The 16946-nt window shown below is 35.4% G+C and overlaps 1 protein-coding gene across 1 annotated transcript; it reads left to right on the top strand.

Moving 5' to 3' along the window:
• The first annotated feature begins 845 nt into the window (after window positions 1-845).
• Window positions 846-15247, top strand: LOC143205825 (piwi-like protein Siwi). Its single transcript, XM_076418845.1, has 16 exons — window positions 846-1124; window positions 1181-1414; window positions 1474-1726; window positions 1785-3284; window positions 3344-3410; window positions 3470-3586; window positions 3650-3895; window positions 4833-5089; window positions 5147-5330; window positions 5393-5626; window positions 8576-8887; window positions 10836-11060; window positions 11113-11212; window positions 11625-11818; window positions 11872-12310; window positions 15096-15247. Exons 4-16 carry the CDS (start codon window positions 2994-2996, stop codon window positions 15136-15138), a joined length of 2709 nt encoding a protein of 902 aa, XP_076274960.1. The 5' UTR covers window positions 846-1124; window positions 1181-1414; window positions 1474-1726; window positions 1785-2993; the 3' UTR covers window positions 15139-15247.
• Window positions 15248-16946: the final 1699 nt, after the last annotated feature.

The following is a 16946-nucleotide window of genomic DNA, read 5'->3' as shown; positions in this document are numbered from 1 at the left end:
TGTTGCTTTAGGCGAGTTAGATGGTATGGCCTGTTTTGGTGACTGTAAGTTCCTTTTTTCTCCCAGTGCTGGATACATTTTTTTTGCAACACTTTATGGACTAGGCATCCCCTATAATTTGCAGGATGGTCACCGTCAGAGTTAACACATTTTACTTTGTCGTCACGTGTTTTGCGTGTGCAATTATTGGTCGCATGCTCTCCTGCGCATTTCACGCATCTACACAACTTGCAACAATATGTTTTAATTTCCCATATGCTTGACATCTGGCGCATTGTGGGTTGATTCTTTTTGTGTTTGGTGGCTCACATTTAATGACATTGTGGTCCAAATCATCAATCTCCTAAACATGTTTATTATTTCCTTTTGGCTTCAAATCAATATAAAATATTGGTAGTTGCACGACCGGTCACAAATCTATTGTAGGCAAATTTAGATTATTTGCGATGATACATTTTAGTTCAATTGATTCAATTGTGTTATTTTTGTGCTTGGTTGCACAGGACCATTTTTTTACTATCAAATATAATAAATAATCCAATTTAAATCGAAGCGCCCTAAAATTTTAAATGTTGGAATGCGGAAAAATAGAGAAAACGAGACTAAAACAATAAATACAAATCTTACTACTATGCAAAACTATATTTTATTGAATATTGCAGTTATTCAATATACAGCTGGCGGCAAATGTATAAATCCGCCACTATACCACCATTTATATATATATATATATATATATATATATATATATATATATATATATATATATGTATATATATATTTATATATAATATAATAATACTAATTTAACATATCGGCAACATTGCAGATGCCCCTCGAATGACAGTGTTTCAATGGTGTAAACAGCCGCTAGTATTCTTTTGTTTATAACCATACTTTTCACGATGGCATACCATAATAAAATGTCTTGTGAAACATTTTTCGACGGGACGTGTAGTTTTCTTTTCCTAAAAAACAATGTTTATTGCTAAAATAATATGTACCGTCTAAGAGTTTTTAAAAGAGTATGAAATTATTGTAAGTATGGCTGGTAGCATAATAAACAGTTATGATAAGGAAGAAAATACGAATAATATTGAAATTCACCACGTTTGAAGTTTATGGTAAGAATATAACATAAAACTCTTATGTTTATACGGCTTTAGTATTCTATTTATAGATTCGTGAAGAGATTTCAAACATATACATTTCTGTAACAATTACAAAATGATCCAAATTCACCAGAGGATATACAGTCCCAAGAGAAAATAATGTATATGTGTAAATTTCCCGATGAGGTAGACATAATGAAACCTTAAATTTAGAATATTACTTTTATGTTGTGGCACAAAATGTATAAATGTCAATCAGGCAATTCATCCGTCAATGATATGGACAAAAATTATATAAACTAGTATGAATTTATATTTACTGCATGATGTATTTTGTATATATTTTATTGCTATTTTGTAGATAATTGTTTACTGGGTTTAAATTATTTCAGACACTATTGCTATGTAGTATGAAAAAATAAAAGCTATCAAGTGCAAGATGATTTGGATGGAAGAGTGACAGTCCTTATAAGAGGATATTATGCTAGAATCCTTTCAAACCATAAAGTAAAAAATAAACTTCATAACAAGCACATTTGAGACATACCTTGGAGAAAATGAAGGATTAACACCTTGAAACCAGTGATATATTTGCTGTCTAAAGAATAACATAGGCAAGTGACTCTTTTCTCTAAAACTGTTGTGTTTAATAATTTTTATTTTATATTTTAGGTCGAAGATATGGCTCTTTTTATAAAAAAGCTAAGAAGCGATTGTTAAGTATAGTGCGTTTAATGGGTGGTTATTTTTACATGTTGATCTGTTCGTCACATTTTAAAATGTTTGCATTGCTTACAATATTTTAATTAATATTGCAAACTTAATATTTTCATGTTGTTAATAATTATTTTATATGAGGCTATTATTAAACATCTTTTCTCGTACTACTTGTGTAATACTTTTTCCATATTATTGTAACAAATTTCAAAGTTAAATATTCCAGATTCCTGCAAGTTATATATAAATATTTTAATTTTTCGTATTTTTATGGGGTTTTTATATAATTATATGTTTTATTATTATTAATCATTAATAGATATAAAACACGTAGTTATCATTCAAAATCATCTTTATAGTAATCATTAAATTAAAAGGAAAAACAGGGTTACTTTCTCGAAATCAAAACATGTCATTCATAATCGCCAATATTTTCCACGTTCACTCAAATTTGTTAACTAAATCCGTTCGTCCTGTTTGTTCTGTATCCTGCGTTCTGTTTGTCGCCAAGCGCCGAAAGTTATTGTGGCGAACACTGGAACTAAGCAAAGAGAATTCAGTTCTGCTCGTGCGCATTTTCAATTTTCACAGGAAATTCGCCCCGAATGCTCAAGTCTGTACCCACCATTCTATATCCTAAAATTGTTCATTTGGTTCTAAATGTATTGTTTGATATTTTGAGATATTTAATTTAAATATCATCTGTGGTGGTGTATATATCTGAGATACATTGGAAAATCGGGTTTATAACTTATAAACTAAATTATAATCATATTATTATTATCAGAATGAAGGAATTACAATTGAAATATTTTAATTTATTCGAATCTATATATTATGTCCAGCGCTAATTGCTAACTTCATTAGAAAGAAAAGTAAGAAAACTTATTTACCGACTGAAACGCGAGGGAATTGTCATTCATTTTCCCTCGCTTCCGTATAAGGGCTGATTGTATTTTTGTATTATTCGCCTATTTATATTAATATTTGCTGAGATTTACATGATTAATGAGTTTAAAAACTTGTGAGGGTTTAGTTTTGTTTGTTTCTTTAACAGGTAAGCAGTTTTCTAATATTTTTGTCCGTTAAGCAGCTTTGTTCTTTCTTAAAATTTATTCGTTTCTATTTACGCGTTAAAATCAACGAAATTTGTATAGGTTTGTAATGGAAAACAGACCGAGGGGCAGGGCTCACGGCCGAGCCAGAGGCGAACATCAGCAGGGCCGAGGCAGCGGCCCCAGACCGGGTCCCTCGCAAGGCTCATCTCGTCAAGGTGGCTCCAGAACTTTTGCACCGCAAGGAGCCTGGGGCACCCGAGGAGCTTCGCAACAACATCAAGCACCACAGGGCCAGTGGGGCCCCAAAGTCCAACAATCTCAGTCCCAGCCCCCGCCGCAAGCGTCAGGTCAACAGAGTCAGTGGGGCGCTCGCGGACCTCCAGATTCCCTTCCGCAGGTGAGACGTTGTTGATAACGTTATGAGTTATTGTGGGTGATATTATGCATAATTTGCAGCAATCTGCGGGACGTGGTCCAGGAACTATATGCGTTGAAGAACAACAACAAACCTTGGCAGCTCAAGGTAAGATTGTCTCTGATTCATTTTGTAGATGAGTAGTATTAGACATTATTGATTTATAGTTCGACAGACTGGTGGTACAGATGACGAGACACGTGGCGGAGGAGGGGGGGTTAAAGGAAGAACTAATCGGAAAGGAATCGTGGACACGAAGCCCAAACATTATGCGACCAAACAAGGTTAGGACCTCTAAACGTGCTTAAGACACAACAGATGATGGTTGATGATTTTCTATTTTGTAGGCTCGGATGGAGAAAAGATCTTGCTCAAAGCGAACTTTTTTCCGCTGCTGAGCGCGACCAAGTGGGGACTGAATCAGTACCGTGTCGATTTTAAACCGGAACTGGACAATACAAAAACACGACGGGCCCTAGTTCGCAGAGCCTTCGTAAACAAACTTTCTTCAGGCATATTGTTTGATGGTGCTGCTCTCTACACCCCAACCAAGCTCCAGCCAGATCCCTTGGAATTGGCTGTTGCTGATGATGGTAAGTGCTAAAGGACTACAGATTGTTTTTCATGATTTTAAAAGCGAATATATTTATACATTTATTGAGCGTATCAATTTGATCGATGAGCTTTTCCCACTTTTCTGGTAATATCATGATTTTGGCAATTTCTGGATTTTCTGAGCGAAAATCTAAACCAAATGATCTTCACAAGATCCTTTTAAAGTGAGATTTGCTCCGTTAGTATGAATAAATAACAATCTTTCTAGTTTAGGTTATATAGTAAACATATGGTTGCGCCAACCGATTTTTCCGGAGCTACTAAAGATGTGTATGATCTAGGATGTCTGTGATGGAATATTTTTTAATCCCATATTTCAATCGCGTCATTTGTTGATAGCAGAAAGTCAAATTAATGGTATAAAACATATGAATATGTGTCAATGGTTCAAAACCTTTTCGTTGTGCACATTTGGTTGACTGGATCTACACCGATATGTTTAAAAATGGCCAGCTAGTAACTCAATGATTCTGTAGCTAATTTAGCTACCAATTAGTCCCTTCGTCCTATAATTCAACATTATCCAATATCAATAACTGCAAACCTTCAACTCGACTCTCCTCTTGTTTTTTAATTTGGTATCAGTTTTATATATTTCCTCTCCCACGATGAGAAATCTATTCACTTCCAGTCTTTTAGCTAGTTCTGTGCTCTTACAGGCTATAGATTTTTGGAGTATTATTAAAAAAAAATTAAAAGCATGATCGCTAGTCTTTACATGCTGATACCAACATTGGAAGGTCTTTGTTATTTCTGTATGATATATTTTTGAAAATACCGAGCAGGTCATGTTTCGTCAAAAGAAGCATTAATCAAGAGGGATAACGTCTGGTAAATACGCCAGGTCATGCCGATTGTGTTAGCCGGGTTTATTTTCAAGTTTCCGTCGACTCATTGGCGAGTGATGTTTTGCAGATAACGTGAAATACTTGGTGTCCATTCGCTTGGTGGGAGAGGTGAACTGGGGCGACTGGCACTACCTGCAGATCTTCAATCTCATCGTCAGGCGTTGCCTGGAGTCGCTCGAGTTCAAGCTGCTGGGGAGAAATTATTTCGATCCTATGTACAAGGTGACTATACCGCAGTATAATCTGGAGCTGTGGCCCGGTTATATCACGTCGATGAGGCAGCATGAAAAACAGATCATGTTGAACATCGATCTAAACTTTAAGGTGCGTTCTAGGATATTTCGGCCAAGACTGAAGCTTATCACGTTCGTATATTTGCAGGTCCTCCGTACCGACAACGTCTATGACCTTCTATTGGAGTGTCAGAACGATCGTAACGCCAGGAAAGAGTTCCAGCAACGGGTGATGGGCTGCATCGTCATGACCTACTACAACAACAAGACCTACCGGATAGACGACGTCGATTACGATCAGAACCCAGATAGCAAATTCAAGAAACGCGATGGTAAGATTATCGGCGCGATTCGGGGACTCGTCGTGTGATTATGCCGTGCCCGTTGTTTGTAGGAACCGAAATTAGTTACCGCCAATATTTCGAAGAGAGATACCGCGTCCGCATAACCCGCAATAATCAGCCAATGCTCATTTCCCGGTCCAAACCGCGAGAAATCCGAGCCGGAATGCCAGAGATCGTCATGCTGGTGCCCCAGCTATGCACGATGACGGGTCTGACGGAGAAACAGAGAGAGAACTTCCAGCTGATGAAGTCCCTGAGCGAACACACCCGTATCGGATCAAGTGGTAAGTATAGTCTATTCAAAGTGTTTTTAGTAATGCGTCATAGATATTTGTGACATCGAAAATAAATGAAATAATTGAACAAAAATGTCATTAAATATAATTTATTTTAACATTCAATACATATATTATCGAAGGACTTAAAACTACAATTTGGAACACAGGTATAAGTTTGTACGTTAGATTTGTTTTGCTTCCATTAAACTCTTTTCCACAACACCCACCCAATTAACAATTGTATACATTAGAGACGTATTTTACTTTCATTCGAGAGCATATTTACCTTTTTTAGAAGTCATCTTGGTATCACTGTATATTTTATTTCTTCTGCTACCATCTATGTACACCATTCTTCATAAAATTAATCACTGAATTATGTCTAATACATCTACCATATCTACAAAGCAGTATTTATTCTCTCCTTATACGTTATAACCTAATGCCCATATTTAATTTTGAACAATTACAATCATATCTGTGCATACAAACCTTTCACGCCCTACAATACCATTTTCTACAGTTATATTCAGTTAATATATAATTAATTACCATGCATACCTTTAGCTTTTTCCACTCCCATCACACTGTCTCAGGAATTTCCAACATTGCACAGCATTACCTCATATCCTTAAAGTTTCCTTCAGTCAATTTCACTTTCCGACTCACTGTCCAATCCAATTACCAAACTGTTAATTTCTAATCACAATTTATCAATTTCTTCCTATGTATGTCTTATCGAGTTCATCCAAATCGAAAGTGCTATGGTTGACTATGCTTTCTTCCACATACCTAAACAGTTTTTGATGGAATATCCTTCTCCACTAGCAATATATCTGCAATTAATTGTTAATAAATATAATGACTAACTAAACCTAATCGAATACTATTGCAACTTTTACCTTTTTCCTTTTTCCATCAATTTTTGTTGTCTCTACACTTTTTTGTTACTTTCTTGCCAAGAGTGCCACAATGAACCTTTATGAAATATTCAATATAAGTTTCATCAAGATAAACACAAATTCAAATAGTTTAAAAAATTGAATTATTTTTACAACTGGCAGTGGATCTTCACAGCATTTAAACCATATGCCCTTGTAAGAGTGTATGAAAGGATGTCTTACATCCCTCAAAAAGCTGCATGTCCTTTATGTATATCTGAGAAGTGAAGATTGGAACTTTGTAAAATGGTAGAAACTAATGGGATTATTTATGGTTTATTCGAGTGATTGACCTTTTTCATAGTTGACGACATAGCTATTCGAGGGAGCCCGGAGAAAGAGACCGTCGAACTTTGCACATTAATATTTGGGTCTGAACCCGTGTTGTTCGTCTGATATGATATGGTTCTGCTCTGCAAAAAGCTGAGAGCTTTTTCAGTTGGAATACTGATATTTCATCGTATCCAGGTGCCTTTTTGGGCTTCAGTTTGCTGATGATTTTTTGTAGCATTTTTGGTGAGACTAGATGGTTTTGGAGAGAGTTTGGAGGCATTATTTTCACTAGATTATTGGCCTCTCTGATGACGTTTTTGTTTCGAGTGGCGCCACTTCCTTTTTTAAAAGGTAGGCATCCCATTAGTTTTTCGAAGGATTCGGCAAGGAGACTACGAAATTTCCTGACCATGCAGATTTCAGGGGGGTGAATGTCTTTTTTGACTTTTCGAGATTCTCCAGATGTCTGCGGGCGCTGCTGGGTTTCCAGTCTCAGCTGCATAAAGATGAGGAAAATAGAATTACTAGCTCTCTAGATTCGCCATTTCAAATGGATTTAGCGCACGAGAAATTAAGGGTCAATAAAGTTGCCATAAAGCCAATGAAACAAAATCAACGCATATAACGTTTACCCTGCGTGGAAGAACATGTCCACCAGTGAATATCAATCATCGTCAACTCCCCCAAGCAGAGCATGTTAAATATCTTGGTATGCACTTAGATCGACGCCTAACCTGGAAGAAGCATATACTCTCTAAACGGAAACAACTGGGACTAAAATTATATCAAATGTATTGGCTCATCGGGCGCAAATCCAAATTATCATTAGATAACAAGGTATTGCTGTGTGAGTCTATACTCAAGTCCATTTGGACATATGGAATCCAACTATGGGGTACCGCTAGCAATTCTAATATACCCATCATTCAACGGTTCCAAAATAAGGTGTTGCGTGTCATTGTTGATGCTCCGTACTATATTTCAAATAAAATGATACAACGCGATATTCCTCTAGAACCTATAACGAGTGTAATTCAACGTGTTTGTGTGAAGTACTTCGAAGGAGTGTCAGTGCATCCCAATGTACTCGCTAATCAGCTAAATATGCGACGTGATAGTGAAGTGCGTAGACTAAAACGTTTAACACCACCTGATCGGATTACTAGACATATGTAGACTTTAGAATAAGACTAATTAATTAAGATAATATTTTATACAGAAGATTGCTTAATGAAGTGATTTTCTACATGCCATGTATATATAATATAGACATAAGAAATACTTATTGCCAATAGGGCAGATTGTGGACTCACGAGGAGTAATAAAAAAATATATTGAGACATTTTTTCGGTAAAGTCCAACTTAACCCAATCCAAAATGGTTGTCGGCTCCGCATCGAGTTGCAATATTGCGTTCTAGGGATGCAGAAAATATATCGATATTTTCTGAAAAAAATATCCATATTTTTGGTCGATCTATCGATATTTTTTGATATTTGTTCGAAATAGATTAAATATCGTTATATTAGTAATATATTAACTATATTATTACAATTGTAAAGGTTTAGTGAATTTTGGTAGTTAATTTTAAAGTTCCGCCAAACATTTTTATTATTTAAAAGAAATATATATTTCTTTACTCTAATATTTAACTGTTTTTGCTTTTTCTTAGAAATATCGATATTTTTTTCGGTGGCTAACACCCCCAATAGCGTTCTCATTCTCTATCTGCTCCACTCTAGCCCGGATGAACAAACTGCGCGAGTTCAGCGCGAAGCTGCAAAAATGCCCGAAGGCTATTGAAGAACTCAAGAAATGGGACCTGAAGCTGGCCCAGGACCTGGTCCAGTTCACAGGACGCGTGTTACCGCAGGAAACCCTCGCTGGCGGCTCGGGTTCGCTCATGCCCGGACCTCGTGCCGATTGGACCGGCAACCTGAAGACTGCCACCATGTTCGCGCCTGCCAAGTTGGACGCGCTGGTGGTGGTGTGTCCGGTACGGCTCAAGAAAGCCACCGGCGAGTTTGTCGCCAGCATACAACAGGTCGCCCGAGGTGAGTAATTTATCACCCCATACCATGTTGATTTGAGTGTTCAACTTTGCCAGTTCTCGCAAGTCATATGTAAATTCGAAGAATGTAGTATAAATAAAATAAATTATCTCGAATTTTTTAAAGTAGTGTAGGTACCCAGAAACTAAGATTGTGGCGTATATCAGACACATCCTGTATTTTTGACCTTGTTTACCCATGCTTCAACACTTGTAGCATCGCTTTTATATTTTGTACCTGTGATATTCAATTGATTTGCTTGCTGAATATTATATAAATCTTTATGAGTCAATAAGTCCAATCTTTTCAAATTGCCACTGGTCAGGTTTATTAGCTCGGGTTTCATACAATATGATATCTATTGCAATTTTAGCAGGGAGACTTGGCTTTGGCTTTGGTTAAAATCATACTTTTATCTTATTTTATTAACGCTCACCTCCCACCTTTGGATACAGTCTTATGAATTCCAGATCGATTAAGCTAAAATTTATAAATGCTAATATTTTTATGATTTTAGTTTGCTTTATGATCAACGAGCTGGGATTTTGATGGGATATACTCACGTAAAGAACATTGAGTCATATTTATGTGAACTTTTATATTCGTATGGTCAATTATATATATAGTGGGTGAAAGTTTTTTAACACTATTTACAGGTCATTGGTTTATATATTAATATCTACTATTTATGATTAAAATATGAAGTGTACAAAAGTAAATAAATTATAAACAACAAGATTCTTAACCTTACAAAACAATATAACAAGCCTAGGAACTATCGACTGAAAACAGACGATAGTCGTAAAACAGAAAAAAAAAGTCGATAGTCAAAAAACTAGCGACTAAAATTAGTAATTACTATTCAAAAATTCAAATGCACGGTTCGACATTTTTTTTCCAATTCGTGATGTCGACGAAGATGTACTGTGATTATATTTTCTAACGGTAGTATAAGCGAGTCGGAGATGTAAATATTCCCTTACGTAATACCTTTAAAAAAGACGAGAAGGAAAAAAATAATTACTGAATACTATTAACATGCAATTTAATATTTCATTTTAAACGAAATAGAATTACTTTTATATTGGAATGTTCTGTGGATATGTAAAAACGAATTGAATTTTTCTATAGAATGGTATAAGACCCCACACATGTTTTATCGTATTTTAATATGTTAGTTTTAAAAATGATCCCACAATAACTACTAGAGCTTTTTTAAATAAAGTAAATACTTTATTATTGAACGAAAGTATTTTTTAACAAAAATCGAGGGAGTAATCGAAATATTACCTATTAGTGCCGTAAAAAGTCAAAAATATTTTACTATTTATCATTCACAATTTTAATCTTTTTGCCCTATTACATTAACAATCTTGAAAAATATCGTTCCAAAATGCTGCTATATTAATATACAACATATTGTTATTTACAAGCAAATTACCACAAAATTATAAAACTATATATATTACATATAAATCTATGGAAGCATAAACTGGGTAAATTTTTGTCAAGGTCGCGGCTACTACGACAGAGCCAGAAGAATCAGTCGAATGAAATTAGTAGAACCAAAAATAGTAACTAAAAGTACCCGACAAAAAAGTCGATAGTAAATAATGACAAAATCAGTCGGGCCGAAAATAACGATTGAAACAGTCGATAGTAAAAAGTAGTCAATTATTAAAAAGTCGATAGTCGTTTTCATTCGATAGTTCCCAACGCTAAATATAACGCTTAAGCTAACTTAATGTATGAATATATAATATAATAATATAGGATACCATACAAACAATTAAGTGATACTAAAACTCCAACCAGCGCCAGGTTTGAAACAAAAGTGGCTGCCGCAGTCAGCAAGCGTAAACTGTGGAAACTCGCCGAATGCTGACTATGATCATGCAAAATCAGCTGCTACTGTCGCTTACGGCTAATGAATGTCTGTTTCGTTTTCCAGTGATGAAATTCCAAATCTCGGGGGTAAAAACCGTCGATTTGGGGGACGATCGGGCGCAGAGCTACCTGGGCGGTTTGGAATACGCCATGTCGACCCTCCACGCCCAGCTGGTGTTCGTGGTACTCACCAGTAATTCCCACGATAAATACACCGCGGTGAAGAAGAAATGCTACGTGGATAGGGCGATGCCGTGCCAGGTGGCCGTAGCGAAGGCCGTTCAGAAGAGTAGGTGCTCATGGAATTCGTGATATCGGCGCTCAGTCTCGTTTGATTTCAGATAATCGGTCGGTAGCTATGAAGATCGCCATACAGATGAACTGTAAGCTTGGCGGGTCGCCGTGGGGTTCTACCATGCCTAGATTTACGATGGTCGTAGGGTAAGTGACGTAACGTTGTTTCAAACGATGACGGTACTCAAATGAGTACCCATATTTTCAAAACTCCCATGGGTACGAATTAAAACCCGCTGTTTTAACATAAGATGGCTCCAGGGAAACCTGGCCATGATATGTCAAGGGAAGACTGTAATATGACGTGATGTTTTTTAGGATCGAATTTTTCCACTATTTGTTTTCTCTGCAATTCTGTTAGCGACTCATCTACTACTTATTTTAGACGACTTTCTGTAATATTGCCGTATATTTAAACAACGGCGCACTACAACGGTATAATTATTATAGCCTCTTTTATCTTTTTATATGTATCGGAACAATACAGGCTATTTACCAAACTTGCGGTATTTGTTCCTTTTCCCATACTCCATACTAATTCTTTTGCGCCTCCTTTCAGTTACGACGTCTGCCGTGATACTGCCAACAAAGGGAAGAGTTTCGCCGGAATGGTGGCCTCCATTGATGTAGGATGCTCACAGTATTTCAGCATGGCAGTGGAGCACGCGCAAGAGCAAGAGCTCAGCAGTAACATAGCCGCCTTTGTCACGTTGGCCTGCGAACACTTCCAGTCGCGGAATGGTGTATATCCAGGTAAGGACGCGGTGTCCGGTATCACCGACGATTTTCATCTTATATCGTTTCAGAACGCATAGTGGTATACAGAGATGGTGTGGGCGACGGTCAGATAAAATACGTGAAGGAACACGAGGTGGAATTGCTGAAGGAGAAGCTGAAGAGCGATCTGTTCAAGGACCGACCCCTGAAGCTGGCCTTCATCATAGTATCGAAGCGTATTAACACCAAAATTTTTAGGGCCCAAGCGGACGGGCTGAGCAGCAATCCACCGGCGGGTACGGTCGTCGACGACGTCATCACGTTGCCGGAACGGTACGACTTCTTCCTGGTGTCCCAGTGTGTCAATCAGGGAACCGTAGCGCCTACCAGTTACAACATCATCGAGGATACATTGTTCACCTTCAAGCTCACGCACATGTACTTCAATTGGTCCGGTACCATCCGCGTGCCGGCTCCCTGTCAGTACGCCCACAAACTTGCTTTCATGACGGCCCAATATCTGCACAGGTGAGTTTTTGTGTCGATTAAATCTTTGTGTCTTGCCGCCGCATTCACTATTTTATTTAATAGTATTGTGACTTCTCTTAAATGTATAGTCTATTCAAAGTTTTTTGTCATGGATATTTGTGACGTCGAAACATTGCAACGTTGCCGCATCAACTCTGTGTTTTAATTCAATTTAGCTTTGACATACAAGAAAATTCTAATCTAAATAAAATAATTGAACAAAAATGTTACGAATACAATTTATTTTAACATTATAGTACATAACATAATACATATACTATTGAAAGACTTAAAACTATAATTAAGAACATTGGTATAATAGTTTGTAGGTTAGATTTGTTTTGTTTACATTGAACTCCTTCCACGCCACCCATGAGGCAGAATTTCTAGGCGCGTTTTTTTTATGTAGTGGTATCCCCTGGTAGAGGCCTAATCATCTACCTAATTAACAATTATATATCTCAGAAGCGAGTTCATTCTAGAGCATATTTACCTTTTTACGTTTAGTTCTTCCTTCGATGGTGTGTTTACTTGTTAAGTCATCTTGGCATCACTGTATATTTTATTTCTTCTGCTACTATCTGTGTACACCATTCTTCATAAACTTAGTCACTGAATTCCGTCTAATGCATTTACCATATCTACAAAACCAGTTGTATTCAATCTCTACTCATACATTCTAACTTATTGCACATGTTTAATTTTGAACAATTACAATCATATCTGTGCACACAAATCTTTCACGCCCTACAATACCATTTTCTACAGTTATATTCAATTAATTATGTGCATACATTTAGTTGATTACACTCTCATCACTCTGTCTCAGGAATTTCCGGCACTGCACATTTCAGCATTATCACATATCCTGAATGTTTCCTTCAGTCACTTTCACTTTCCGACGCAATCACTAAACTGTTAATTTCTAATCTGTCTAAAACATGTTCACGATTCCACCATTTATCAATTACTTCCTCTGTATGTCTTACCAAGTTCATCCAAACTGAAGGTGTTATAGTTGACAATGCTTCCTTCCACATATCCAAACAGTTTTTGTTGGATTATCCTTCTCGACCAGCAATATATCTGCAATTAATTATTAATAGATATAATACGCGACATCGGTAATTCATAAGACCATTTTCCAATTTTGGCAAGTTAGAAGCAGAGCCAAAATTGTAAAATTTCGATAGTCCATATCTCGGAAACTATAAGAGATAATGCAATTTGGTAATCGACATCGTAATTACCATGCCTAATTAGCAATATATCTGCAATTAACTATTAATAAGTATATATGACCAACAAAACCTAATCGAATACTATTGAAACTTTTACCTTTTTCCATCAATATTTGTTGTCTTTACACTTTTTTTGTTACTGTCTTGCCAAGAGTGCCACAATGAACCATTTTGAAATATTCAAGTTTCTTATATTATTTTAATTTTAAGGTAATATCTGGAAGTTCCATTAAACCTATCCAAGGGTTATCTTTACACCGTTTAAAATCTATACCCTGTAAGAGTGTATACCTCAAAAAGCTACATGTCCCTAATTCTTTTATGTATACTTTCCAGAGAGACAATTTTCTCTAACGTATTATTCTTCATTTTGTAAGCGATGTTATTCACAGTACCCACAGTAATATTTAGCACGCCGGCACACTGCTAAAAAACATATTCATTAAAATTGTAGGGGCTTATATTATTTAATATCATCAATAATTACCTCTCTAACGAAATTTACCGGCAAAGAGGGCCTCCGTTACCCCGTTTCTTTTCGAAATAATCTATTAAAGCCGCAATCAATTTGTGACCCTGAATATCTGAAGTAATATGATATATTACGGAGCGACTTAAAATTTATCAAAATAAAAGACTAAAACCTGTAATAATAGGTTTATAACCTGTAATAATTATATGTAATGTTTTGAGTAATTTAGCGTACATCTGACAACCGGACGGTGACGACCACCTGTCAGACATATGCAAAATTCTAGAAAACAATTATGATACGAGGTTTTAACTCTTATCTATAAATTATTGTGGCTGTATAATTAACTGTAGTTTTTAGATATATTATAATGTTAAAATAAATTATATTTGGTAACATTTTTGTTCAATTATTTTATTTAGATTAGATTTTTTTTATGTCAGTGCCAAACTGAATTATAACTTAAGAGTTGTTAAGAGGTTTTAACTCTTACCTATAAATTATTGTTGCTTTATTTTTGTTCAATTATTCTATGTAGAATAGAATATTCTTGTATGTCAAAGTCAAACTGAACTAAAACTCAGAGTTGATGTGGTAACATTGCGATGTTTCGACAACACAAATATACATGGCGCTTTACTAAAAAAGCTTTGAATAGACATTATATTAAGTTGCTTTTGTTCAAAATAACCGATTATAGATCTAGTCTTTTTCTGACTATCTAATAGTAATCATAATATGTAAATTATCATAAATATTTTGTATTGTACTGCATTGCCCATCAGAAAGTCATAAGGAAACCAAGCCTCATTATCCCTGAGATATTTGGAATATTGACATTATTTTAAAAAATTACAGTTCCAAAAAAAAAGTTAATTTAATTTAATCTACTGTTGTTGTTTAGGAAGAGTGGAGGAAGGTTAAGGGAAATGATCACCGAAAGGGGTCACCATGTTTATAATATTGTATTTGCCATATTATTTGATAATTTCGCATTCACCATATTATTTATAATTTAGCATTCGTCATATTATTAAATAGTTGATGAAATCGTTTTTTTTTTCTTTAATAGACCTGCCATAGCCGGATTGAACGAGACCCTATATTTCATGTGATGGATCTATGCATGTGAACACAGTTGTTTCTTTTAGGAGAAGAATTTTTTGTTTTGTTTTTAAGAGATCTCAGGTTTTGTTTTTATTCACACATACCTAAACGATGTAGTTCATAAAGGCACTTTGGAAGTTCGTCCACCGTACCTGATTTAAAGTTATATGTTAGTTAATATAGGATTACATTTTAGAATTAAGACATGAATGTACATTCTTTTTTAATATCATAAAAGTTTTGACAATATTTTCATAATAATAAAAACTATATAACAATAAACAACAAAAATATTTGTTTTATTCGAACTTCCAGTCCAGGATCTTCAGGTAGGCGGCCTCGGCCCTCTCGTTTACTTGCCAAGCCTCCAGGTGCATCTAAAACTATAAGAAAAAACGCTACGCTGTATAGCTAGAGGGTTATACTGAGTACAGACATGAAGGAAGCGAATAGTTCTGTCTCTGGGCGTATATTGTAATCGGCAAACGTATTCTCCGTAGCGGTATTTTCTCGTGATCGAAATTAACTCGAAAATTCGGGTCCATCAAATTTATTTAACGGTTTGGTTCGGAGGCGCGTATACTTTTCACAATAGCATAAGAAAGAAATTATGATTTGGTTATGGTAAGATAGAAAATACGAATAATATTGAAATCTAACTCATTTGAAGATTATGGTAATATGACATAACACTCTTATGTTTATACAACTTTAGTATTCTACTTATCGATTCCTAAAGATATTTCAAACATTTACAATTCTTTAATGACTAAAAAATAATCTAAATCATCAGAAGATATATTCAGCCGAAAATAAAATACCGTATATGTTGAAATTTCGCTATGAGTTAGACATTATAAAAATATAAATTAAAAATATTACCTTTATTACGTTACACCTTTACTTTATTACTTTACAAAAGTCCTTTTGAAATTCATTTATAGTATTTCTGGTCAAAAACTAGTGTAAGAAATAATACGTAAGTGAAAAATGAAGTTCGTGAAATAAATAAAGTATGTATTTTATTTTTTTATCCTCTGAGTATGTTGCATTGTTGCTTTAGGCGAGTTAGATGGTATGGCCTGTTTTGGTGACTGTAAGTTCCTTTTTTCTCCCAGTGCTAGATACATTTTTTTTGCAACACTTTATGGACTAGGCATCCCCTATAATTTGCAGGATGGTCACCGTCAGAGTTAACACATTTTACTTTGTCGTCAAGTGTTTTGCGTGTGCAATTATTGGTCGCATGCTCTCCTGCGCATTTCACGCATCACACAACTTGCAACAATATGTTTTAATTTCCCATATGCTTGACATCTGGCGCATTGTGGGATGATTCTTTTTGTGTTTGGTGGCTCACATTTAATGACATTGTGGTCCAAATCATCAATCTCCTAAACATGTTTATTATTTCCTTTTGGCTTCAAATCAATATAAAATATTGGTAGTTGCACGACCGGTCACAAATCTATTGTAGGCAAATTTAGATTATTTGCGATGATACATTTTAGTTCAATTTATTCAATTGTGTTATTTTTGTGCTTAGTTGCACAGAACCATTTTTTTACTATCAAATATAATAAATAATCCAATTTAAATCGAAGCGCCCTAAAATTTTAAATATTGGAATGCGGAAAAATAGAGAAAACGAGACTAAAACATTAAATACAAATCTTACTACTATGCAAAACTATATTTTATTGAATATTGCAGTTATTCAATATACAGCTGGCGGTAATAATACTAATTTAACATATCGGCAACGTTGCAGATGGCCCTCGAATGACAGTGTTTCAATGGTGTAAACAGCCGCTAG

Source organism: Rhynchophorus ferrugineus, unplaced genomic scaffold, assembly GCF_030347505.1.
Source record: "Rhynchophorus ferrugineus isolate W39M unplaced genomic scaffold, kcgeb_rfMv2 rfM17, whole genome shotgun sequence".
In the NCBI taxonomy this organism is placed as follows: Eukaryota; Metazoa; Arthropoda; class Insecta; order Coleoptera; family Curculionidae; genus Rhynchophorus; species Rhynchophorus ferrugineus.
Note: the sequence above shows the minus strand (reverse complement) of the source record. Positions and strands in the feature narration are given on the sequence as shown.

Excerpts from the sequence above, each read along its gene's own strand:
- LOC143205825 (XM_076418845.1), top strand. The coding sequence starts at position 2,994 with ATGGAAAACAGACCGAGGGGCAGGGCTCACGGCCGAGCCAGAGGCGAA. Across the intron at positions 3,411-3,469 it reads ACAAACCTTGGCAGCTCAAG|TTCGACAGACTGGTGGTACA; the intron begins GTAAGATTGTCT and ends ATTGATTTATAG. Across the intron at positions 3,587-3,649 it reads ACATTATGCGACCAAACAAG|GCTCGGATGGAGAAAAGATC; the intron begins GTTAGGACCTCT and ends TCTATTTTGTAG.